General features: G+C 39.8%; 1 protein-coding gene across 2 annotated transcripts in view; it reads right to left on the reverse strand.

Moving 5' to 3' along the window:
- Positions 1 to 1,851: 1,851 nt before the first annotated feature.
- ZFPM2 (zinc finger protein, FOG family member 2) overlaps positions 1,852 to 27,322 on the reverse strand; it is a 474,885-nt gene continuing 449,414 nt past the window's right edge. For both annotated transcript variants that reach the window (XM_007446542.1, XM_007446543.1), the window contains exons 6-8: positions 11,548 to 11,754; positions 7,988 to 8,212; positions 1,852 to 5,375 (exon numbers count right to left, since the gene is read on the reverse strand). In XM_007446542.1, coding sequence (XP_007446604.1) covers positions 2,884 to 5,375; positions 7,988 to 8,212; positions 11,548 to 11,754 — 2,924 coding nt within the window. In that variant the 3' untranslated portion in view covers positions 1,852 to 2,883. The remainder of the gene's footprint in view (positions 5,376 to 7,987; positions 8,213 to 11,547; positions 11,755 to 27,322) is intronic.

A 27,322-nucleotide genomic window follows, 5' to 3' on the forward strand; every position in this document is an offset into this window, starting at 1 on the left:
CCCCTCCATCGGCAGGCGGACTCTCAACCACTGTGCCACCAGGGAAGCCCCTATTTTCTTTTTTTTTTTTTAAAGAAGAAGAGGAAAAGGAAGAGACTGGGGAAGGAAGTCCTCTTAAGAATACCCAGCCCTGCCAGTTCCCACCTGAGAGCTCAGCAGGTCTTCATGGACAGTCCTGTGATTCCTGAAGGACCTGATACTTTAAGAGATTCCTGCAAAATTCTATTAAGCATGTCAGTTTTGTTCACCTCACTGTTTAGTCACTGACTAAAATGGAAAACATCAACTAAGGTCAAGGTTTTTCATTTCAAAACTGTTATTCTCGTTTTACATTTAAAAACTGTTATTCTCAACAAGCAACTGGAGAAAAGTTCTCGACCACATAGTATTTATAGGCTATGTTTGGGACTAGCACCTTATGTTCATTATGCTACCAAATCTAATAAGGATGAATAATAGTGCATCACAGGGCTTCCCTGGTGGCACAGTGGTTGAGAATCTGCCTGCCAATGCAGGGGACACGGGTTCGAGCCCTGGTCTGGGAGGATCCCCCATGCCACGGAGCAACTAGGCCCGTGAGCCACAACTACTGAGCCTGTGCGTCTGGAGCCTGTGCTCCGCAACGAGACAGGCCGCGACAGTGAGAGGCCCGCGCACCGCGATGAAGACGGGCCCCCGCTTGCCACAACTAGAGATAGCCCTCGCACAGAAACGAAGACCCAACACAGCAAAAATAAATAAATTAATTAATAAACTCCTACCCCCAACATCTTCTTTAAAAAAAAAAATAGTGCATCACAACCTACTTGCAAACAGTGTGTCTTAACCACAGGTTACTGCCTTTCCAGATCGGGGGCGTTTCTCAAACTGCAGTAGACTGCATCTGTCTTGATGGGCAACAGGTGCCATCTTGACTACTGAATCACATGTCAACATCTCTGGGTGGCTCATTAGATCCTCTATGATCTAACCAACATTATCTGCTCTCCACTCTCCCTCAACATGCAAACCCTCAGAATGAACAAATGAGATGTGTGAAAACTAGTGTCTTTTACAAATTGCCAGCATGAAGTTTGTGCATCTTTACTCATCAGAGTCACTTTACCATACCACTTTGCTGCTCCTCAAAAAGCAAACCTCTCTCTGGTAAACTCCATCTAAAAGCTGGCTGCGGCACTTCCCTGATGGCGCAGTGGTTGGGAGTCTGCCTGCCAACGCAGGGGACGTGGGTTCGATTCCCTGGTCCGGGAAGATGCCACATGCCGCAGAGCAACAGTTGTGGCCCGTGTGCCACAGCTACTAAGCCTGAGCTCTAGAACCCTCGAGCCACAACTACTGAGCCCACTCGCCTGGAGCCTGTGCTCCGCTACAAGAGAAGCCACAGCAGTGAAAAGACCACGCACCACAACAAAGAGTAGCACCCATTCAATGCAACTAGAGAAAGCCCACACGCAGCAACGAAGACCCAATGCAACCAAAAATAAATAAATAAATAAAAATTAAAGAAAATAAAATAAAAAATAAAAGTTGGGTGCACTTGACCATCTTTGGTGCCAATTCTTATGGTAGACTTTGTAAGCCTTTCAGACATTCATGAAATTGTTCTTTTTTGTGTGCTACAGTTGGGGGTGGGTAGAGGACAGAGAGATAGTGCTTATTTTACATATTAATAATGAACTTTTCTAGTTCCAGAGGCTGGAGTTTCCAGTTCATTTTAATAAAGTAAGTTATATTAACTGTTTTGTCATCATGTTACTACAGCTATCCAGTACTGTTTTGAACCTATTCTTGTTACAAAGAATGGGTATACAGGGTTTCCCTTGTATTTAAAAAAAAAAAAGTATGCCAAACTTCTCCAACAATCTGGAATTTTATTCCATCCATATACATGCATAGTAACAACATTTGTTGAGAAATTATTTCTATCAGAAGTAGAACATTATCTTTGTGATCACCAGGTGCAGTATTGCTACTCTTATATTTCAATAGATCTTATATATGAATTAAATTCATACTTGCAGCATTGAGTTTAGGGTTTCGATTTAGACTGTGCCTTTCAAAAGATAAAACCGATTAATACTATACCTCATTACTTACAATACTGCTTCCAGTAATTTTGTTCATTCTTATAAAGTATTGCATTTAACAGCAAAGTTTAAAAATTGAGACAGAGCTGCATCAGCGAAAGAAAATACAAGTACTATACAAGAAAAAAATTGCCATCTTCATTTAACATACATGTTTAAGATTAAGAAAATGGACAGAAACATACGGCTACATACAAATGCAAAGCCTAGTTACTAAGAGACTGTATCTGCTAAAATATAAAGTGCAAACGGAGCCTGATTATCCAAGAATTGAAATCTTAAGGCGAACTTATAGCACGTGTATTTAGAACATCTTTGCAAGTTATATTTTAGCATATACATATATCTGCAACAGCATATAAGAAGAAATCAAGATACACAAGTGCTTTGGAAGCTATTTCTAAAATGCTTTTCTGTATTGTTTGTGACTATTTTCTTTAAAAGCTACTATACAGTGCAAACCATATATGCTACACAATAACTATACAATAACATTACAAATGACTTTAATATAAAGTTTTTAAATAAAAAATAACATAACCACAGCTATGAATACTGCTGGTAAAATAAATTAATTTTTTTTGAAAATGGCACCAATAATACACTTTACTAATGGACTGTAATGAAATTACACCTTAAGTCTTCGACTCGGCCATAATGAATTGTCTCCTGATTGCCCAGATGTAACTCAAACAGCTTTTTGTTTGTTTGTTTGTTTTTGTTTTTTCTGTACTGGGTAGAACAACATACTAAACACTGGTACCAAAGGTGAGTGATGTTTATTTATTTTGTGATTTCATTTGACATGTTCTGCTGCATGTGATGAGCAATAAAACTTCTTGTGAGTTATAAAGTTTGAGAGGTTGTTGAACTGGATGTCACACAGCCGGCAATACTTCCCACTGGTTGGAGCCTGGGTGGAGCCATTCACACCTTTAGCTATACTAGACAACTGGTCCTCTGTGGAGGGAATTCCTGGGGAGACGTTCTCGTTCGTGGCTAATGGGTTCTCCGAGATCCAGGAGGGAGATTTGCGGCTGTCTTCATGCTGAGGATTTTGGGCACTGTTCTCTTGCTGTGGGTTGGCGGCAGGGCGCTCGTCTTGCTTCAGTCCACCGTTCACTATGACCATGCCTCGATTTTTGGGCAACAACGGTAGGGAATCTTTCTTCGGCACAGCGCACCCATTGGAAGAAGCCTGGCTTTTGGGAGATTCATTTTCCGCGTTTGTGCTTTGGTCCACGTCAGCGTTATGGATGACAAGAGAACCAGAAATATAATCACTTGGCTTTATTCCATAATAAGGAGAGAGCTGGTCGGCTCCTTTTGCCTTCTTTATTGCTCCAGGGTACAGGCATTGTGGAAGAAACAAATGTTTGTTTTCTTCTTTTGTCGCAATGAGCTGAGCGGCTTCACTGAAGACTTTCAGGCCCTGCAGAGTTGCTAAGTGGGATGAAAATAAGTTTCCGTTGGGGGAAGGCTGCTTCAGATTCCCATTTTTCTCACATTTTATGATGCTTCTTTCATAGCTGACATCGGGGCTGTTTCGTTCGCTTTCTGGATTCGGAAACACTTTGCTGTCGAGCGGAGCCAGGTCGTTATGCTGATGTGCAGTGACCGGGCAGAAATTCTGCTTGTGGGCCAGGTAGTTTTCTACCTTGTTGAAACTGATCTTGCACACAGTGCACTCGTGGTAGTCCAGCAGCCTTTTGGGAGATGCAGTCGTCCGCTCAGACTGGGATAAACACTTTTTGCTGAGATCTATGGGCACGTCCATCTCTAGGCAGGAAACACTGGAATGAGTAGTGTCACATTTGGAAACCGGAACACACTTGTTAATTGTGAGGGACGTTTCCAAGTGCTTTGAGACAATTCCTGGAAAGATATCACATCTTGGATGGTAGCACTCTCCCAGCCCTTCCGTGGGTTCTTGAGTGGAGGTACAAGGATTGCTGAGGTTGGCTACGTCGAGAAATCGCTGTTGGACTAGCGGAGGCCTTTGCTCCTGTTCAGGAAGACACATCTCATACATCTTCCTGCGCTTGCGCGTACGCATGGTTCTCTGCACGGCAGGCACTTTGTTGGAAGCTGACCTCTTGAGTGGAGGGTCGTGGCGCGTAGCACAGTAATACTGTTTGTGGACCATGTACGTTTCGTGCCGGCTGAAAGTAATGTTGCAAGCTTCACAGGTAGTCTTATTTGGGTCACTTTCCCCATCCACTAAGGGGACACTGGGATTTTTCACATCAACAGGTTTTCCATTAATTTTATCATCATTGCTGTTGGGGGTGGAGAGCTTCTTAGCTTGAATGGAAAAGTCCTTGTCGTGGCCCTTCCCATTTGGCCCAATTAAATCTAAAACAGTGGAAGAATTGATGCAGGGTGTTTGAAGAAGTGGATTCTCAGGATCAGCAGAATGAGCGGCTGGATTGAGAAGGTTTATGGAGGTTTGGCCAGTGTTGGGACTCACGGCCTCAGGCATCTTTTCTGAAACACCAGGGAACTCTGGGGACTTGGCCATCTGCTGCCATCGGCTGCTGCAGTAATGTTTTTTGTGCACTAGATAATTATCCAAATTATTGAATGTTATGTTACACTCAAAACAGGTGGCCCCTTTGGGCATCAAGGGGCTGTAAATGACGGGAGGGTAGCTACTATTTCCGTGCCTCAGTCGCCGATGTACCAGTTCAGACATCTTGGCTAAGATCTCTGAAGCTTGAGGGACCATGGTGATATCTTGGGGAAAAGCAAACTGAGATAGAAAGGGTCCCATGGGGAAAGAAGGCCCAATATTAGGCTGAACTGGAGATGAGGCAAGTCTTGGACTAGAGGGCTCAGACTTTATTTTCGTGTAAGAAAAGCTTTGTTTATTTGTTGCAGACTGAATTTCGGGTCTCTGGTTAGTGAGAAAGAGCTGAGTCTTTTTCTCACACTTGTCCAGCTCCGTGTCAGAGCTCGCATCTTTAGTCTGCATGGCCTTTTGGCTCTGGGGGAGTTCACTTCTGGTCAGCAAGTCTGTGGCTGGCTGTAAGCTGTCTTCGGTTCCGCTTGGAGAGTGTTCCATGTCACTTTCTCTGGGCAGTTTGCTGCCAGGGACATGGAGCTCCTGGTGCTGCAATAACTCCCTCTGAGTCTGGAAGCCGAAGTGGCAGTGATTGCATCGGAAGGCAGCTTGAGTGAGATGGGAGAACAGGTGTTGGTGAAAGTTGATCACAGAATCAGCAGTGTAGCTACAGACGGTGCATTTTAGACTAGCACCAGGGGGGAGGAATTCTTCCATTTTCACTCCTGGAGGAACATACAAAATCAGAATACTGAGAACCACACATATTGGTTTTCTAATGATATGAACCGTTACTAATGACCTCATGTGTTCAACACAGCAGAAACGAACTGAAATCTTTCGGAATCTTATTTGTGATAGTAACTTTTTCCTTGTGACGTCCTTCACCATAGATGATGATAATAACAGCCTTTTATGGTTTCCAAAGCACTTTCATGAATATTATTGCACTGTAGTGGGATAGGCGTCATTGTTTCAATTTTACAGGTCGGGAAACACATGCCAGGAGGTTAAAGGAATTGATATGGTAATAAAGCTATTCAGTGATGGAGCCATGACTAAACTTCAGATTTTATAATTTCTAATCCAATAACCTTCTTACCACAGCACTATGCTCTACATTAGGGAGAAGCAGGCGTTAGTTAGAGTCGATAGTGATAAGCTATGTGCAAATCAAATAAATCTTAGTGCATTTAGTGTACCAGATTAGGTCTTTATTCAAAAGAATCCAAATAGAAACCATTTTCTAAAGTAATTAATAACCTACTAATTTATCTTTGGTACAAATTTAGAATTTTATTCATTGGTTTTGCTGAACATGGTTTATCTCTATCCAGGGCTGATATTGGTACGAGTACACTAATGTAGTCATTTAGGACCGACATCCATGCTGATTGATCATGGCCTGTTTTTAGTCAGTTATTAAATATTTTGAATATCACCACTGACTGGTGGGTAAGCCTCAATGCAATATTGTGATTTGCAAGGAATACGTAATTGGTCATTCTGATGAGTAAAATCTATTTCTCATATATATTTGGTCTTTATCCTTGGTTCCCAGCTCACAGCTTCTAAAACTCTTGGAGTTTCCTGTGATAAGAGTGATAAAGGTGTCTTTGTTATGTTACTGAGGTGACTTTTGGAAAGCCCTAAGGTAACCTAAGGATGGGTGGCTGTTAGGAGAAGCAACCTTGTGATTACAGGGGTTGGAACTTTCATTCTTCCCCTCCTCCACTTCTGGGAAGAGGGGCTAGAGATTGAGTTCAATTGCCAGTGGCTAGTTACTTAATCAACCCTACCTATGTAATGAAGCCTCCATAAAACCCCCCAATTAACAGAGTTCAGAGAGCATCTCAGTTGGTAAACATGTGGAGATTTGGGGAGAGTGGCAGGCTCTGAGAACACTTGGAAGCACCTTGACCGTTCCCCAAACCTAGCCCTATGCACCTCATCCATCTGGCTGTTCCTGAGTTATATCCTTTTATAATAAACCAGTATCTGGTGAACAAATGGGTTTTCTGAGTTCTGGGAGACACTCTAGCAAAGCAGTCAAACCAAGGGGGTGTCTTGGCGACCTCTGATTTATAGCCGACTGGTCAGAAGCACAAAAGACTAAAGTCTGAATTGGGGTGGCGGTGGGGGAGTCACTCTTGTAGGACTGACCCCTTAATCTGGGGAATTTAATGCTCTCTCTGCATAGTGACAGAATTGAGTGGAGTTGCATTGCAAGACACTCAGTTGGTGTCTGAAGAATTACTTGGTCGGGGGGACCCCTTCCCCTATGAATTGGAATCAGAATCTGGAGACTTTTACTTACTAAGGTCAACTCTTGTTCCCATTTGTTGGCATATGGTTAAATCAGGCTTGATTCCTCCTCTCTGCCCTCTAGACTTAAATGAGAATTGTCTTTTATATTTATAAGATGAAAATATGGCAGAGAGATAGAGATAAAAGGGGACCTCTTTAATTTGTCTCCTTTTCTCCTTGGCTAATCCAATACTCATTTTCCTGTTGAGCTGGGAAGATCCCTCTATCTCTATTTTTGTTTTGTGCATGACTTTACACTCACCGTGTGAGACAACCAACCTGTTTCTGCTTCCCCTGCTTTATCACCTATATAAAGACAGCTCTTTGTAGGAAGAGGGAAGAGAATAAGTAGAAAGGAAACGGCTTATTTTTACAGGTGCAAAGACAAAAGCTTGCACTGTACTAGAGAATTGGAGGTTGGAGTTAGTTTTTTTAAACTGAGCACCTGTTTCCATTTTTAATTATTCAACCCAAGCAAAAACAGCAAAGGAAGTCACCCGGAGGTGACTTACAAGTTTCATATTCTAGGTGCTGAATAACTTATGATTCCCAAACCTTGGTTTGCCCTATCCAAGAATGTTCAAAGAAATATCTAAAATTAATACAATTCTGTACATTTGATTCATTTCAGTTGCTTTTAAAATATAGGAATTAGAATACTACGTATGATACTGACAACAATTGGGCATACAATTCCAAAATAAATGGGAATAGTTGCCACCTTGTTCTCAAGAGCAGGCTTAAAAAAAAAAAAAAAACAAAGAAACTTGTTTTTCAGCCTAATTACTTTAGTTGAGAAAAAACTAGAATGATTTAGCCTGTAAACTGAGCACTGTAAGTCGTTAGAAAATAATTCAGACCCAAGTCCTTTGAATAGAGTATACTTGTTCGTGACAAAAGATAATAACCAGCTGGTCCAGCAAGTTTAATTTTGATTTTACAGATAGATAGAGACGTATGAATGTACGTATATATGTAGAGAAAGAACAGGGTCTCCTGGAGTAGAAGAAGAAACAAGAGAGGCACTCACCACTGTGTGAGTTCATGTGCATTTCTAGAGCTCGGGCATTTGAAAAGCTCTTGGTACATTGTGGGAAGGGGCACATACTGGAAATCTGAGGAGTGCTGTCTTCGTTTTCCTCTGACACTGGAGCAGCTTCTCTTTGTCTCCCACTGCAATAGTACATCAAATGGGCTTGCAGATTCCGCTCACTCCGATACCAGATGCCACAGGACTTGCAAGGGAATATATCCTCTGCAGGCAGAAACACAGGGACGCATTAGCTGCTGCCCACTTGGAGCCAACCATGGGTAAAGCAGCATTTGGTTCAGTTTTTCTCAGAGTCTGCTCCCAGGTTATGAGTTAGGCAATCAGACAGTGGCTAGTGCAGTCTTGGATGTTGTTCCACAGTACAGGACTATTTTTAAAGAAATGTTCCGCTTAACGCAGTTTACCTCCCCACAGACTCTTTAGAAAGTGGTACTCTAGAAGAATCCCAATATAAAGCAAAAGAGATTAATCCTAAATTGTTTAGATTGTATTTCTAGTTTAGAAAAATAGGCATTTATAAATAGCAATGTGAATTGGTTTATCTGCTTGATTAAAAGGTAAGGGATCTAATGGCTGAACTACAGTTAGCCTTGATGCCAACTCCTGACATCATTGGTCCATTTAATAAATTAATTACAGAGTACCTCCTTAGTGCCAGATCTATGCGGAGTTGGGTGTAAAACAAAATGAGAGACCAAACAGCTGTTGTTAAGGAGCTTAGATCTCCTGGGGCTGGTTAACAAGTGGTTAGTTCATTACATTAGAATGTGATGACCACACACAGTGATGGAGGTACTTGAAGAAGTCAGAGAAGGATTTAGAGGGAAGATGATGACATGCCTTAGCTGCCTTGTGAAGGATGAAATTAAGCCGGTCAGGTGGAGAAGAGGACTGTGTCCTCCTAATCAAGGGATCAGCTATGGGAGCCTGAGAGAGGGACCGGGTGGAGGCTGGGAGGCTATTCTGGAATCTCAGGCAAGGGGCTGGGAGAGATGAGGTTGTAGAACTCAGGGACAGACTACCAAAGGCCCTGTCAGCTTTTTTTAAGTTTAGATTTCTATCTCAATGATTATGGAAAATGACTGAATCATTTCAAGCAATAGACTGACAGAACCAGCTATGATATAATCCTAACAGTGGAGTTTTGAAGGTAGTGAATTTGGCAGGAAGACTTATGACTGGTAGGAGACAACTGCAGTAATCGAAGTGAAATATGACAGAAGTTAAATTGTAGCTAATAGTCATGTACTATTTGTTAAGTCATGCTATAATATGTATGATATGTATTTCTCATGTATTCATTCATGGAAAATTTCTCTCTGTGTTTTCTCCTCATTCATTGATAGGTGAAGAATGTGAGGTTGAGTAACTTGCCATTATCATGCAACTGGGTGAACTGGGACTGGAAAACCCTGATGTAAACACTCTTCCATAATGCCTCAATGGAAGGGGGACAGAGAGAAGAAAAGTTATACTGAGGAAGCAGAACTGACTGGAAGTGATGACCACTATTTTGCAATTAGATGTTAGAGCAGAAGGTAAGGTTTCTCGTTGGTGCCTAGACTTCTTGTTGGCATTTCTGTGTTAAGGGATGTTTTCATTCATCTCTACAGGGAATAGAAGACAGATGGGTGATGAATTCAGGCTGGGGTACATATAGAGTGACTAAATCTGGCACTGTATTGCGCAAACTTGGCACTTTTGTAGTGCCTCTGATCAGAGGGACGGCAGATAACACTGTAAACTGGGATTAATCCAGGCACACTGGGGCTTATGGTCACAGTAGATATGTGGGAGTGGATATTTCTGTGAGAAAGAGACAGGAACATTGCAAAGATGGCAAGAGAGGTCTGAAACTCGCCAGAAACAGCTGGACTTGTGACTTATAAACTGTTAATGTATAGTGAGTTGGAACACATGATAGTGAAGGAGTTGGCTCAGGAGATCCTGTTGAAGGAGAGAAGGAGAAAATTACGGACCAAATTCTAGCGAATGAGAAGTAAGGACAGCAGGTACAATACAAAATTTTAAAATACAATTTAATTACAAAATTATATACTACTACTGTTTATTATTGAGCCCCTCCCACCCAAGTTTTAGTTACATTTATACTTTTCAGAGGGCCCAGTGTATAGTAAAAGGTTTATTTTTCAGGATGACTTTAACTGATTAGCTAATTTAAGAATGAGAACAAAGCCTGTATGCATCTATGGTGATATATTTGGGATTAATAGTCATCTTGCTATAGAAAGCAAACAGAGTATTCCTTCAAATATAATTAGAATTAACATTCACACACTGGAGCGTCACAATAATATAAGATACTCCTAGAATATGTGGTAACAAAATCATTTTGCCTCAGTTTCAAGTTGGGTCCATGTTATTTCAAGTTCCTCACTATCCAAATCAAACTAAAGATTCAGTAAACAAAATAACTCCATTTACATTAAGGAAATTCAGAAATAGTAGCTTGGGTTGTGTACACTGAATCCACTGGTTGGATGCAGAGTAATTCGAGATACACCTGAGAAGTTCTTCATTCTAAAGGATGCTGTTACAGCAAGAACATTATTACTGTTGAACATATATGTATGTATATATGGATACATATATAATAACAAGACATGATTGTAGTCTCTAGACTTCTGCACCATTCAAAGTCTCAGGGATTTTCAAGGACATTTTTGACTCAATGCAATGTTTCACTTGCCACTGGCTTTAGAATCTATTCTCCTAAGATGTACTCAAGTTTTCTCACAGAGCTAGATAAAAGCAGAGCAGAGCCTAGAATTCTGATCTTGGGACTCCTAGATCACTGATTTTTATGTCAAGAAAATACAAACTAAGTTCAATAGTCCTTTTAACAAACTATAATCACAAAGGTATATTTGCCAGGGCACATTTTAAAATTCTCCATATAAAGTATTCTAAGATTATAAGTATTTTTCTTTCTCTTCTCTTTATTATTTGTTTTACATTAGCTGATGTCTTGATTTATCCAGCCTACATTTCCCCTTCATTAGTGTATCTAATCAAATTTGATTTTGTGTCCTTTTTCTTATTTTATGTTTTAACTCTATGGCTCTTAATACCAAAATTATTCTACCATAGGAGCAACAATGAAGCTGTTGGACCTCTTATAGCTAAATAGTCTTGAATGTTGTTTAGTTTAGAATGTCAGATTTTTCTGTGTGACATTCAGGAATCCAACCTGAAATGAATGAATTTAAGTTATTCCTTTTTTACTCCCATGAGAAGCGAACACGAACACACACACACACACACACACACACACACACACACACACACACACACACACACACACACACACACACACACACACACACACACACACACACACACACACACACACACACACACACACACTTAAAATTGGAGAGAATATAAAATAAAATCATAACACTGGAGAAAAAAGTCTGTCCCTGGTTGCCTGTCAGTAGACATTATTTTTTTCTCTCCCATAAATACCCATCACCACTACAAAGCTATTGTACTGGGCTATTGCACTCAGCACTTACTATTGACAATAGCTGTAGGCAAAATAGAAGCCATGGCAGCTTGCTGAGGGAGCAGCTGAATTGAGTCCAGCAGGCGCGCCGGGTACATCCCTTCTGTAAGAGTCATCTGACTGGCAGCTTGTAGCCTTGAGTCAAAATCCACCACAAAGGCAATTAGCTCTTCACCCTCAGAGATGGCCTTCGTAGTCGTGCACCAAAGCTGACCCCCTATTAAGAAGAAAAAAGAAAAAGAATTGACATAGAATGCTCTAGCCTGCTGTACATTGGATTGATGTCAATAGGACCTTCTCATGTTTTTCACATCAGTTTCTACTGGGGTGGAGTGTTTGATCAAGACAACGGCTGTCCTCCTCTTCCCTTTGTTAACCTAAAACAATAAAACTGCCAGTTATTTTACCAGTGACACAAGTTTAATAGCAAGGAACTGCAATTCAGGACAGGCAGCTATGGTCAACCACATGAAAGTCTGGTGAAACAAAAGAGAGGAAACTGTTATAGAGAAGGGGAGGTTGGCTGGGGCCATTATAAACAAAAAGCTCATTGGAGGAAACTGAAAGTTCCAAATATAGTGGCTTTTCATTGGCTGAGTTGTTACATCCTTTCATTGACTGAGCTGTTGTCAGACAAGGAGAAATGCTTTCTTCCTTCAGCTGAGAGGTATTAAGTAGTGTCACTTCCTGAGGGAGATGCAAAGTCCATCTCTTCCTGTTGGGATCTATACTGAAGTCAAGTAGTACATGCCAGCTCCCCCTTCTGACTTCCCTACTCCATTTTAGTGCTGTTTCCCTTTATTAATTTTCGTACCTGCCTATGTGGAAAATTGTATTCCTTGCATCAAATGAACTGTTCAGTGACCAACAGTAGGAGAAGATTAACCAAGTATAGACATAATCTGTAGAGAGTTTTGTCAACTGTTTGCCTTCCAGCGCTTGACTTAATCATTAACCATGTTATTACATGTTATACTGCCTAAGAACAAGCATGGTAGGGATACAACCACAAAATTTATTTCAGGTGAGGCTTTGAAGTTACTCTTTACGTGCTCTTTCTGTACCTTATGGAAGTAAGAAGTTATTTCTTTTTCTCTCTCTTCCCCAGATACTGGGGAATATATATATATATATGTATGTGTATATATATATGAATGATACCTAAAACTACAAAGCAAGTAAACAAAGTTCCTAAAATTTAGAACATTAAAGTGAAATTCCAGTTAGCTTTACTCTCCTTATGAGTCTGCTGCCATTTATTTTGGGGGTGGGGTGGTGAGTGCTGAGTGATCTTTACTTATATAATATTTCTTATAATGCAGCTTCTTTATCTCCTTTTACCCTGATTGAACTTCCTGAAAAGGAGGTATGCCAAAGAGCCTTTTCAGAAAGGCTTATTTAAATAAAGATTTGTTTAAATGAAAAGAACCCTCTCTTCAAACACTAAGATAGACTCTGGCTTGGTGCTTCAAATGATCACGTGTGGTGCATTAAAAAGAAAATTAACTATGCGAGTACATCTTCTAATGTATTGGAATGCGATAGTGAATGCTCATTTATTTAACATGTTTAGACAGGCAAAGCACTTATATTTTGTTATCTACACTCTCAGGCCTAGATACGTATCCTGTACAGTTATGCCTGAAGTAATATGGCATACTTGATATGTTATAAAGCTTTTTTTCCTCATTGTGTATATACTGCAAGGCTATATATTGTACTCATTATAAGCAAGCAAAAATTGCACCCATTCTGATAAGTAATATTGCTCTGTTTATCTTTCAGCATAACTGCCTTTTCAACCACACTTCATTTTTTTCCACCCTGAAAGAGATCATAGTTTTTAAACAACTTTGTGGTAAGATGCTGGTGGAAAAGATAACAACAGCATATGATAGGGCAGAGTTGCCTAGAAGATTCAGGACATCGTTTTCGAGAAACCTCGGACAGTTAATTAAACCAGCTGATTAAATTTCAGAGGTAAGCAAACAAGACACCATCCATGACAGTAAATGTTTGTGAAAAAATACAGCTAAAATTACAGACCTCAAATTTATATGAAAGTTTCCAAGGAAAACACAAATATACTAAAAGACTAGAAAACAACCTTTTTTCACTTTCACTTTAATATATCTGAAAGCATACAAGTTTCCCCAAACTGAAAACCAGATTCACCTTGGCACTGATGACTTCTTTACAAATAATAGAAGCTAAGCGGCGTCATCGTGGAATCTGATGAGCACTGAAAAGCGCTAAGTGGTGCTATTTCTGCTGGTGATGCTTCTTCCCCCTGGAAGGCTTCTGCATTTGGCTGTTCGGCCTTCTCTGATGTGCATACAGATCCAAACTACTTACAGCTGTAGACAAGGTAATCATTTGCACCTTATCTTTCCTCTGGGACAAGGTTTACTAAGTGAGTCTGTGTAATAGAGAGGTGGGGGAGGGCAGAGGCAGGCACTGCCATTCAGGTTTAGTTCCTCGCCTGGTTTTTTAGAGTCACTGGATTTCAGTGTTGAACTGAATAACTTATATTACTGGTAATAGTTTTCCATTTTTTGATAAACTTACATTGTTGGTAAATCCAGCTATGGCTGTGTTTTACAAAAGGAAAGTTTTGAATTCAGGACCCAGGAGAAATCGATATTTTAGAGAAGGTAGCACTCGGCTAATCTTTATCACAGCAGTGAGCTCAACAGCAGGATGACTCCGAATACTTGGGCTCAGACTTTGAACCAAAAAGATCCAATCAATAAATAAAATTCACAAAATATTAAGTACAAATTAAAGTAAGTAAAACATGGGCTTCCGTGGTGGCGCAGTGGTTAAGAATCCGCCTGCCAATGCAGGGGACATGGGTTTGAGCCCTGGTCTGGGAAGATGCCACATGCCGTGGAGCAACTAAGCCCATGCGCTGCAACTACTGAGCCTGCGCTCTAGGGCCCACGAGCCACAACTACTGAAGCCCTCACGCCTAGAGCCCGTGCTCTGCAGCGAGAAGCCACCACAATGAGAAGCCCACGCACCACAACGAAGAGTAGCCCCCGCTCTCTGCAACTAGAGAAAGCCCGCGCGCAGCAACGGAGACCCAACGCAGCCAAAAATAAATAAATTTATTTTTTTAATAAATAAAAAATAAAGTAAGCAAAAAATGATTTTTCTACATTATTAAGCAGCCTGGCAGTAGTAACACATATCTGTTTTCAGATGTTTCATATTTTATCATCTTTATCATTTTCTCTCATTTTACGGTTTCGTCAGAGCGTATCCTTTTAAAAGGCTGAATCAGACTGAAAATGTACTGTGAAGGTCTGATGAAGAAGTCAATTGTCTTAGGATTTAGTCTTTCAAGTCGTTCATTCATCAGCTATTCATTGAACTCTCCACTGTGTGCCAGGCTGCATGCTATGGTTTCATGCACAACTTCACATACAACCTCAATGCACACATATAAAGAGACAAATTATAATACCACACGGTGGTGCCATCCCCTAGCACTAAAGAAATGTGAGAGGGGTGAGTAACCGAGACTTCTTGGGGGAGTCAGGCAAGCCATCCAATGTGACATTTTTATTGACTCAAGAAGAGTAGAAGTAAAATAGCAGAAACATGTGTAGGGAGGACCTGGCAGGTACATCGTTACTGGCAGATACAGGAGCACGCGTGTGAGTGCAGGATTATGGAAGAGGCTGCCTGGCCCTCGGAGGCCAGCAAACCTGGAGCTTGGGGTCTGAGGGAGAAAGAGGTGGATTATGGGCAGTGGTGTGCCAGAGGCAGCCTGTTTTGGATCACAGGGCAGAATGTTCAGTTGTCAGGAATTCTGTGTGCTGGTTGATGTCACGTTGGTAACTTGAAATCAGCTATGGTGAGAGTTGTAGAATTTGCTGTCAGAAACTGTCAAGCACTACAAATCAGGGCTTCCTCCCACAGAAAGTTTAGAGCAGGGTGAGAGTTTTGATGTAACATAAAAACAGTTGTGTCTGGCTCATGGTGGAGAGATGGTATATATATTTATTTGAGTGAATGAATGATCTGAGCTTCCCCCCCACCCCCTGCCAGAATATAGATCTCAGGGTCTTGAGGAGAGTAAACTGAAGGGGTAGGAAGTGTTATCTCGAGGGCTATTAGGAGGCTGTCGTACCAGTTCAGTTGTGAGAGGTGTAAATTGTAGGGGAGAAAAGGGCCAGATTCAAGAGACATAGCTGACAGAGAGGACTGGGGTGATTTCCAGAGATGCGTAAAAGAAACTCTTGAAAATGACACAGAGGTTTCTGGTTTGCAAAACCAGCTGACGGTAGTTCCATTAACAAGGCAGTCAAGCTGGTATATTACCAAGTGGTATTATACGGACAATAACAGATAATTGGTATTAATCAGGAATAATTTCTTTGGGTCCGATAGGCTAAGGGGTTTATGTATTTCATCTATTTTAATCCTATCAATCATTCTGTGAGGTGAGTGATAGTTTCCTCATTTAAGCGTTGAGGAAATTGAATCTTGGAGAAGTCAGCTAACGTGCCCAAAGCTATACACATGGCAGAATCACTGGCGGAATCATGATTTAGACTTCTGGCTGTCCAACTCCAAAGCCCAAGTGTGCATGTGTGTTTTATGGGTGTGTACTGAATTTGGCTTTGAAAATGTAGCCTGAGGTACCCGAGAGGCTTTTTGGTGGGTGTAACAAGGAGGCAGCTGGACCTTGCAGGAGAATAAGGCTGGAGAAAAAGAAAAAAATTTTGGAAGCCATCAACACATTCTAAGTAGCTGTGGATGCTCTTTGCATTGATGTGGTAATGCAGGAAGGCTACAGCATGACAAGAGAAAGAGCAAAGATTGAAACGTGGAGAATCGCAACATTTAAGATGTGGGTAGAGGAGATGCAATCATTTACAGACATAGGAAACATATACATGGAAAGGTGAGAGGGGAACCAAGAGAATGGTGCCATAAAAGTCAACGATTGGTTCTTGGAAACAGCTTGGCTGAGTTCTTTTGATGTGAATTTCGAGCATACAACTTGAGGGAGTCATTTACAGGGAGAGATATCCCAAGTATTATAACATAGTTTCAATTACTGATTCAAAAAAATATTCTAAATGTGGCTGCTAGTGAGGATGTAATCCCATCTGGAGGAAGTACACGGGCACCAGACTGCTGGGATGCAAATCTTGGCTGTGCCACTTGCTAACTGTGTGACTTTGAACTTATCACCTAAGCATTCTATCAGTTTCCTCAGCCTTGAAAATGGGGATGGTGATAGTAGTATTGAACTCATGGTATTATCATGAGGATTAAATAAGCAAATATATGTGTGAAAGCTTCAGAACAGCACCTGCCATAGTAAGTGCTATATAACTGTTAACCATTATCCTTTTGGTTTGGTCTGGCTGGGGCTATTTTTCTCATTTCTCACTGCCCTGCTAAGTCGAAGAAAAGAAATCTCACCAGAAAGAAAACATAAACCTACAAATTCAATGAGCACATGTATCTATGCTTCACTGGAGAGAGCTAACTCATTTTGGAAAAATGATTAAGGCTGCATCATTTGTGGATCACATACCTAGCTTGACCAGTTAGAAACAGATACGGTTTCTAGCAATCTACATGGGGCTGAGGAGACAGAAGAATCAATTTCTTACCCTACCGTTTTTAGAGCTAGGGTAAACACAGCCAACTCTAATTTACAATTCAGTGGAAGGTAGTAGTATTCATCTTGATTAAGAAGCAGTCTGAGTGCATGAAAATGATAAATCACGTTGATATTTAGCTTTTTTGGTGTCTTCACTGATTGACCTCATGTTCAATGGAAACAAATCACAGGGTATTATATTTGGCTTTAAAATGAGAGCACCACTATCAAAAACAAACAAACAAACAAACAAAACAACCACCCCAAACCAAAAACATGCAAAGAAAACAAACCCCAAACCCCAAACCAAACCACGAGAAAACAAGGACTGGCAAGGATGTAGAGAAGTTAGAACACTTGTGCACCACTGGTGAGAGTATAAAATGGTAGTGTCACTCTGGAAAACAGCATGATGGTTCCTCAAAAAATTAAAAATAGAATTACCTATGATCCAGCAATTCCAATTCTGGGTATATACTCAAAAGAATTGAAAGCAGAGTCTCAAAGAGATATTTGCACACCCATGTTCAGAGCAGCATTATTAAAAACACCTAAAACATGGAAGCAACCCAGCTGTCCACTGAGAGAAGGATGGATAAGCAAAATGTGGTGTATACACACACACACACACACTGGAATATATATATGTATATATATATACACAATAGAATATATGTGTGTGTGTGTATATGTGTATATATATATATATAAAGGAACATTTTACAGCCTTAAAAAGAAAGGAAATTCTGACTGCTACAACATAGATGAACTTTGAGGACCTTATTATAAGTGAAATAAGCCAGTCACAAAAAGACAAATACTGTATGATTCCACTTATATGAAGTACTCAGGGTATTCAAAGTCACAGAGACAGAAAGTAGGATGGTGGTTGCCAGGGGCTAAGGGCAGCGGGGAGTTATTGTTTAATGGGTATAGAGTTTCAGTTTTGCAAGATGAAAAGAGTTCTGGAGATGGATGGTGGTAATGGTTGCACAATAATGTTAATGTACTTAATGCCACTGAACTGTATACTTAAAAATGGTTAATACATTTTGTTATACACACACACACACACACACACACATATATATGCACCACAATATAAAAGTTGGAAAAAAATGAGAGTACTATTTTTTTTTCACTAAAAAACATTCACTAGAATATTTGTACAAGTTTTTAGTTATAGCTAAGGACAGGAATATAACTTTTATTAAGTGCTTTTCATATGAGATGGATTAAAAAAAAACAGTTGAGGTCTTCTCTCAGTTTTCCTAACGAAGTTACTTTAACAAAGTAATACTTGAAAACTAAGATTTTAGAGGAATAAAGCTGCCGCTGAGATGGAGTTTACTTTCTTTGACCACATTAACTATTTTCATTTGAATGAATGAATTTCTTCGCACAGTAATTCAAGAGCAAATGATCTTTGTCTAAGGGATTATATGCTAATAATGAGGCATTGCTGGCACCCCAAATCACTGAAAATTTATTTGTCCTCAGTGGAAAGATGAACTAGAAAAAGCGTTTGCCTTGTGGGTGAGAAACTGTAGTTCTAGTGCTGACTTGATTATTGGTTACTGTGTGAACTTGGAGAACTGCTTTACCTACATCATATAACAAGACAACCTTAGGCTAGATACCACTAGATTATTATCATCAACTTGTGAGCAACTTTTTTGCTTCTATGACCAAAGTGCTAATAATAGGAATAACCTCAGGTTTATTAAGCACCTACTATCTGCTCTGCACTGACACTGTGCTAAGTGCTTTCCATCCATTATCTTAATATCTCCCAAGAAAGCAGTGAGGTGGCTTTTATTTGTTCCATTTTACTGTGAGATCATGAAGCTGGAAGTGTACATAAACTGTTCAAGATCACATAGCTAGAGTGGACTTGGAGGAAGAGAAGGAGATACGGGAGATGGGATTTGAACAAAGCAGTTTGGCTCTAGATTCTGAATGAAAAACCCAGTGTCCCAAGTCACAGTACCATCTGATGTTCACTAAGTAAATGCCTTGGTACCTTACCTTGATTACTCAGTTTGAGTAATTAGCACTGCTATCTCTCTGAATCAGAAATGACATGTAGCTGTCCAGTTTTCCCAGCACCACTTACTGAAGAGGCTGTCTTTGCTCCATTGTATATTCTGGTCTCCTTTTTCATAGATTAGGTGACCAGAGGTGCATGGGTTTATCTCTGGGCTTTCTATCCTGTTCCATTGATCTATATTTCTGTTTTTGTGCCAGTACCATACTGTCTTGATGTCTGTAGCCCTGTAGTATAGTCTGAAGTCAAGAAGCCTAATTCCTCCAGCTCTGTTTTTTTTCCTCAAGATTGCTTTTGCTATTCGAGATCTTTTGTGTTTCCCTGAAAACTGTAAAATTTTTTGTTCTAGTTCTGTGAAAAATGCCATTGGTAATTTGATAGGGACTGCATTGAATCTGTAGATTGCTATAGTCATTTTTACAATACTGATTCTTCCAATTCAAGAACATGGTATATCTCTCCATCTGTTTGTGTCATCTTTGATTTCTTTCATCAGTGTGGTTCACTTTATGAAACACTGTTAAGAAGATTTACACAGTGATAAGACATAGCTTTAAAATGCATAGCCACAATGTGGAGAATAATGTAAATCTTTGCGGTGTGGAAGTAATGTCAGGTTATCTTCTAACATGACTAATAGCTTACACTTAGAAAGCACTTACTATGTGCCAAGTACTATTCTAAACGTTCCACACCTATTAAATATGGATGTAGCATTTGCCCAAGTTTAGCTGGACACTAAAAGGGCATCACAATTCTTCATAACCATGACTGCACAGTAGATTCACCTGGGAGCTTTTTTTTTTTTTTAATTAATTAATTTTATTTTTGGCTGTATTGGGTCTTCGTTGCTGCGAGCGAGCTTTCTCTAGTTGCGGTGAGCAGGCTTCTCATCGCAATGGCTTCTCTTGTTGCAGAGCACGGGCTCTAGGCGCACGGGCTTCAGTAGTCGTGGCTTACAGGCTCTAGAGCACAGGCTCAGCAGTTGTAGCGCACGGGCTTAGTTGCTCCGCGGCATGTGGGATCTTCCCGGACCAGGGCTCGAACCCATGTCCCCTGCGTTGGCAGGCGGATTCTTAACCACTGCGCCACCAGGGAAGCCCACACCTGGGAGCTATTAATCAACGCTGCTTTCTGGGTCCTACCCTGGATCAATCAAATCAAAATCACTGGGAGTGAAGTTTGGGCTTCACTATGTTTTAGAAGCTCCCCGTAAGGCTTCATATGCCTCTAGAGTTAAGGATCATTGGCATAAGGGTAAACTATCTGTAGTTTGTATAGGGTAGAGAGAGTGAAACTCTATGAACAAAAAGGTCTCTTTTGATAATCAAATATTTCATAGACTTGTTCAAACAATTCAGTAGAGAGATGTCCACTCCGAAACTCAGAAAATGACAACTGAAAATAGCTTTGAATAATATTTGAAGAATGTGGGCATGATGAGTGAAAAGGTGTAGAAAGGCGGGTAAAGGATGTAATGACTTAGCATCATCCTTCAACTGAATAAACCAGTTAGGAATTTAGTAAATTTTTGAATTGTATTTGGTTTTACAATGTTTACTTCTTTATTATTTTGAAGGTGTGTAACTTATTATTAGAAATGAACAATAACATTTCAAAAAACTGTGAAAGATCATATTGTGTAAACCACAGCAAAAAAAAAAAAATCACATTTCTACTGCATGGGCATGAAGTCTTTATCAAATGACATCAGGCACTGAAGCAGCTATCTGATACCTTCCTCAAGTCTACCAAATGGAAAGGTTATTTTAGGATTCTCTCTTTGCCTCTTGGGCTGCAAACATAGTCACTCTCCCCAGGCTCCACACCCACACACCACTCCCTTCACGTATAAAGGGCAAATACATTCAAGGTTCCATAGAAAGTAATAACCTCGAAGACCTTGACATTCTTGAAAAAACATGTACTTGATGTTCTAAGTAATGTTTATGATCCAAGTTCTTGTACAAACAGATATGGTTCCTAACAGGAAGCTTATAAATTTTTCTCATAATTGCTGTCAAAACTGCAGTGAAGTGTACTACAAGTTTTGATAATAAAGAATAAAGTCACAGTTCAAAGTTGATTATATTTTGGAAATTCACGCTCCTCTTACTAGAAGCGGTAGCCTTAAGTATCTCCCCATCCTGCCAAATTTTTCACTTGCACTTTTTATTATTTATGAAATCAGTGTCTGTACAATGTCATGCAGACCTCTGCTGATAAACTCTAATTAAGATTAAGACAAGCCTTTTGGAAAGGATCCCATCGTTAGCAAACATGATAAACACAAAAACACTCCCTACTTGTCAACCAGGAGCAATTCAGTAACCTAACAGTATTATCTGTTGCTAGGTTACAGAGCTGACAAAGCTTCAATTATATTGTTCGACCATACCTATAGAGTTCTGTATAAGCAAAATGTATCCAGTATAAAAGCATTTAACTTCGTCCATGCTATCTGCAATTCATGCTTCCTTACAATGGTAAAAATCAGGTTAATAATTACATAGCACGCTGAAAAGTCTTCTCCATGTGTTACGTCTATACATGTTTCTTTCTAATTTATCTGTGTGATTGATAGACGCTTGCTTTGTGAAAATAAGGAAATACAAGCAACGTGAAGCTGTAAACCTTGAGCACAGCTACATCTGGGCTCATCAAGATACGGACCTAAGCTTAGCATAAAGATATACAGCAAATTGAACCAATTAAATCACATTTAGATTTTGTATTACTCTGGCTCAATATGTACAAGGATAAAGAGCCTCAAGCGAATAGATAGGGATACCAGTTTAAAAGTTTAAGCTCAAGGAAAAAAAAAAAAAAAACCAAACCCACACACACTCACCTAACAATACAAAAGTAAATAGGTGGTTTTCAATACTAATTTATTCTAATGGCTTTTCTAAGGATATTTTAAGAGTTGAAGTTAGTAACTTTTACTACATAGCATTAAGTCATTAAGTGTTATTTCTCTTTATTAGACTGGGAACACTAGGGGGAAAAATCAATGAAAACAGCCTCTAAAAATACAGACATTTGACAGGGGAAAAACAAAGAAAAAAGCCATGTGTGTAAAAAGAGAAAGTCTGTATGAATCAGACCTTTGAGATTTTTACCATGGGTGATTTTTTTTTGTGTGATTTTCATGGAAATTTGGAGAAAAGTTAACTACTTATAAATGGACCAGCATTTTTAAGCATTTTGGCATAAAATGTTATATACTAAATGTTATATACTAAATTGTTAACAGCAGTTTGATTTCTTAAGATGTACAGTGATATTTCTGCATTAATCTAAAAGCTTATTTCCTTCACATGTGTAAAATACAAGAAGAAGACGGTCAATTGATCAGAGTTCAATTAATAAAGATTACATATTGGTCTATAGAGTAAACCATGATATCTCTTAGGCACACTAAGGTAATCTAAAGCCGTTCTCTGGGGGAATAAATGGGCTGTTTAACACACACACACACACACACACACACACACACACTCACTCACACACACACACACACACACAGACATTGTTTCTGGAGTTGGAGGAAACAAGAATACTTACTTGTTCTGTCATTAACTTCTTTTTTTTTTTTTAACCTAAATAATTTGAAAATCCAACATCATGCCCACTTATGAAATTTAGTTTCTTCACAACTGGGAAGGGATTGGGCAGAATAATTCCCTAAAAGCTAAATAACTGTCCCATTGCAACATCGCAGGTGATACTACCTAGATCTCAGGGTGGGGATGTTCACACAGTACCTATATCTATATGTAGCCACACTGTTTAATGGCAATTTTATAATGAATTCCAATCCAATACTGTTGAAATTCTTGACAGTGGAGTAGTGCAAGGAACAGAACTTATAAATTATGTGTGCCCCTTCTTTGCAAACCGCTGTGGAGGTTTCTTTGTGCATTGGCAAATACAGTAGGAATATGAGGTATTGTGTGGGTCCTCCTGCACAGCACCTGATAAAAGAATAAAGAGCTGTGACATATTCTTAAAACAATAGAGGAATTAAAGGGAAACAATGGGCCAGCTGCTTCATTAATACAATCAAAAGGGAGCCCAGTGCAGAGGAGTCCAGATAATTAAGCACTACTCTTTTAGACCTCCTTTCTAGAATAAAATTGCTTAAAAATGTATTAACTATTCATAGCTGTTAGAGAGATCTCTGCACTTGTTTACTTAGAGTTGATTAATGCTTTCTTCCGTATGCAGCAACATGCCAACTCATAGTTTACAACAGTTTTTGAATAAAATAGAGTGAGAATAATTGATAAAGATCTGCACAATACACAGCAATAAATCAAAAGCATTTTACAAAAGGTCTTTCCTGTTTTTAAATAATCTTTAACATTTTTCATTTGTACTTATAGGCAATGCAGGGCATTTTGGGGCATTTAACTTTCCCATGCTGGCTTCCTGACATCTTTTTATAGAACATCCTAGCAGTTCCTGGGAGAAGGAGGAAAAAAATCAGACTTGACCAGCAACTTTAGAGTGTGCCTTTGGTATTTTCGGCCAAAGAAGAGAATGGATTTAAAAAAAAAATTCTTTGCCTTTTCCAGTCAAGAGGGATGGACGCATGGCAGAATTACTTGCCGAATGCACTGTTCATCCTTCATTAACTTGATTATAGAAAACAAAAAGCAACTTTTTATGCTCTTTATGTTAAATCACAGTTTACAATTTAAGATATCAAGGTTTTTCATTCTTCATCTCTTCTGTAGGCAGCCTTTCCTCTGATGTCAACAGAACATTTAATTGCTTAAGAACTGGAAAATTGGGAACTGAATACTGTGTGCTGAATGTTGACGTGAGAATAAAACACCACTCTCTGTTTTTCTCCCAAATATTTTTAAGTAGGCTTATGTCAACCCAACATTAAAATTACAAACTTTACTGAACTATGTGGTCAGTTTAAACAAGATTTACTCTATTCTGATGCTTTTAGGAACTTAATTGAGAAACTCTTAGAAAGAAGTCAGAGAGATAAGTGAATAGACATACTTAACCATATTTCTGAGATTAAGAGAAGAAAGATTTTGCTTTTACACATATGATACATGTGATTTAAAATTTATCAGCTGGAGTCCTATTTCCAAAGACTTTCCTGGATTATGTCAATATTTTAGAGGATATGGAATATCTAATTCCAGCTATGAAACCTGGCTTCTGACTTCAGGAGTTCGTTTCCGATTAGCTTGATAAGTTTTGTTTGCAAACCAGGAAATAAAAACATATAAATTAACTGTAGGTGCAAACAAAAATGACTATTTTAGGAGCTATTATATATGATTATTTATATATATAATAAATATTTTTATTTTGATTAAGCTCAAAATTTACTTTGTTAGAGTGAAAGTAAATTAGAAAGACATGAATTGTTTATTGGCTTATGATCAAGTGAATCTTTTCAAGGATATATCTTTGAACATCTCAGGTTTTTAAACTATGTCCTTACGGCGATGCAGAGAAACTAATAAATATTGATAACGCTTTATTGCAAAAATGCTAAATTGAAAGCACCCTCTTTCAGCAAGTATTTTGTAAACGAGCTTAAGAACGTCACCTGTAAATTGTCATTTTAAATATTATATGCTGTATTATTTCGCATAAATTCAACAGATAACATTGGTCCGAGCAGAACTCAGACCAAAGAAACGTGAACACCCTCATTAATCCCAAGGAGTTATCTATCTGTGTGACAAATAGGAAATAACTATCATCCCATTTTATAGACAAGGAAATCAAAGCCAGCCCGGTTAAACCAGTGCGTTTTCTAAACTCCCCTCCTATCACAGAGGGCCTTCCCAGGCCCAAACCTGTAACCGATCCCCACCAGTTCTTTTAGCTCATGGTGTGTATTCTCCCCACAGAACTTATATTTTTTTCTGTAAGAACAATGTCTCCACCGAGATACTTTCCTTTCCCATTTAAGAGGCACGTGAAGCTCCTTACAGAAAAGTAAACGGTGTCCCCGTGCTCAGTTCCAGATGTCTGCTGAAGTGTGGGTGCAGAAAGTTTTGCCCTGTGAATAAGAAGGCATTCAGCACTGCCTGGAAAATCTGAACTAATGTGTTGAAGGTCATGAAACTCAGGTATCCTATCTAAGGTTTAGGCAAATAGATACGATGCTTTTATGGGATTTCAACAGGAAAACGTTTGCTCATGGAGTCTCTTCAGCATCCGTGGGGTTTGTGCTCTAGTCTAAGGTGGGCTGTGCCCTGGTTTTGCAGGAGCTTGCCATGGTGCCGTGAGGTAGCCCATCAGACTGTCTGCCTGCCTGACCATCATGACTTTAAATGACTAGCCCAGAGGTGACATTTCACTCCAAAGGCGATCTGTCAAGATTCCGACTGCTGCTGATAAACTGATTACAAAGCTGCTTAAGACTCTGCTTATAAACAAAAGCATGTATCAATTAATAATTTGCAATAAACTGATGTAACTCCCAGCTGAGCCCCTAACTGTAATTGTCTTTACCATCTGTCTATTAAAACACCATTCTTCATCAGCAATCAGGAGCAGAAGGGAGGAAATCTCCACCAAAATACACAACGAGCGAGTTTATGGATAACCTGACCGCGTTCCTCACTTTCGTTATGACTCCTGTGTTGGGTATATGCTTAATTTTCATGCTTGCCTAGCCTGGGAATGCTCGGAAATTAGGTGGAGGGGGAAAGAAAGAGCGGAGGGGAAAGAAAATGAAACATTGTGCCTACTGCTCTGCAGAGGAATAAATTATACAAGTTCAGCACAGGAGGCTGTTTTTAATTTCTTTCTTTCCTCTTTCCATGGCTCTCTGCAATATCCATCGCAGTTTCCTGATGAAAGCCCCTGAAGCACCAGCCTGGGAGTGAACCTCTCTATTCCTTTTTCAGCTTGTCCATTTCCATTACACTTCTTTGTTTTGGCTGTAATTTTTTAATTTTTTAATTTTTTTTAATTCTAGGAGGCTCATTAAACTTCTCCAGGGAGTCAGTTTAAAAGTGTAGACTCCTCTGAAGGGGTGTTGCAGGGCTGACAGGCCCCGGCAAGGCCAGGTAGATGAAGGGGCAGAAGTGCCAAGGAGCTGGCGGGGGGCCCTGCATTTGTGGTCCTCTGTCTGCGCCACAAATGGAGGGCTTCCATGATCTAATGCCACAAGCACTTAGGGATGCTCTGCCTGAAGTCTCCTCCCAGAAGATGGGTTTCAATAACAGTGGGTTCGAATGGTCAAAAACTCCTTGTTCTTAGAAGAAATCCTGTCCCTCAGGTGCTGACCAGATGCATCCACGGAAGGAAGAAACTAGGAAAAGGGGTTAAATTCCTTCACACTGTTTTTCTGGAAACCTCTTTCCGAACGGCTAACATCATTCCATGCTTTCTTAAAAGTATGGTTACTCTAACTTTCTCTTCAAAAATATATTATTTATTGAAAAAAAAACCATGGATGGGCTTCCCTGGTGGCGCAGTGGTTGAGAGTCCGCCTGCAGATGCAGGAGACACGGGTTCGTGCCCCGGTCCGGGAGGATCCCACATGCCGCGGAGCGGCTGGGCCCGTGAGCCATGGCCGCTGAGCCTGCGCGTCCGGAGCCTGTGCTCCGCAACGGGAGAGGCCACAAGAGTGAGAGGCCCGAGTACCGCAAAAAAAAAACAACCATGGTCTTCAACACACACACAAACTGCCCTCATGTTGATATTTTAAAATTACACACACACATGCACATACACATACACACTACGCTTTTTCATATCCTTTTGCTGGGGGGATGTTCTTTTTAAAAAATTGTTGTCCTTTATAGAGAACATGTTATTCCTCCATAAGAGCTCAATAAATCTACTGATAGGCTACATATTATGATGTGCAATGACCAATTCCTGTTATTAAGGTTCAAATTCTGGGGATAACAATTTCTGTCAGATTTTCTTATTATAACATAATTTAAAATAATGTTTACATTTTTATTTCATTTTTCTAAGAGCTTTCCTGTAGGTAATAATCTTTCTTTACAACCTACTGTTAGATGTAACAGAACTAATAACTGCTTCCATAGGAGCGGTGGAAATGGACACTCATGCACCTGGGTCTCATTGTGCCTGGTCTGGAGACAAAGT

The sequence above is a fragment of the Lipotes vexillifer genome, unplaced genomic scaffold, assembly GCF_000442215.2.
Source record: "Lipotes vexillifer unplaced genomic scaffold, Lipotes_vexillifer_v1.1 scaffold327, whole genome shotgun sequence".
In the NCBI taxonomy this organism is placed as follows: Eukaryota; Metazoa; Chordata; class Mammalia; order Artiodactyla; family Lipotidae; genus Lipotes; species Lipotes vexillifer.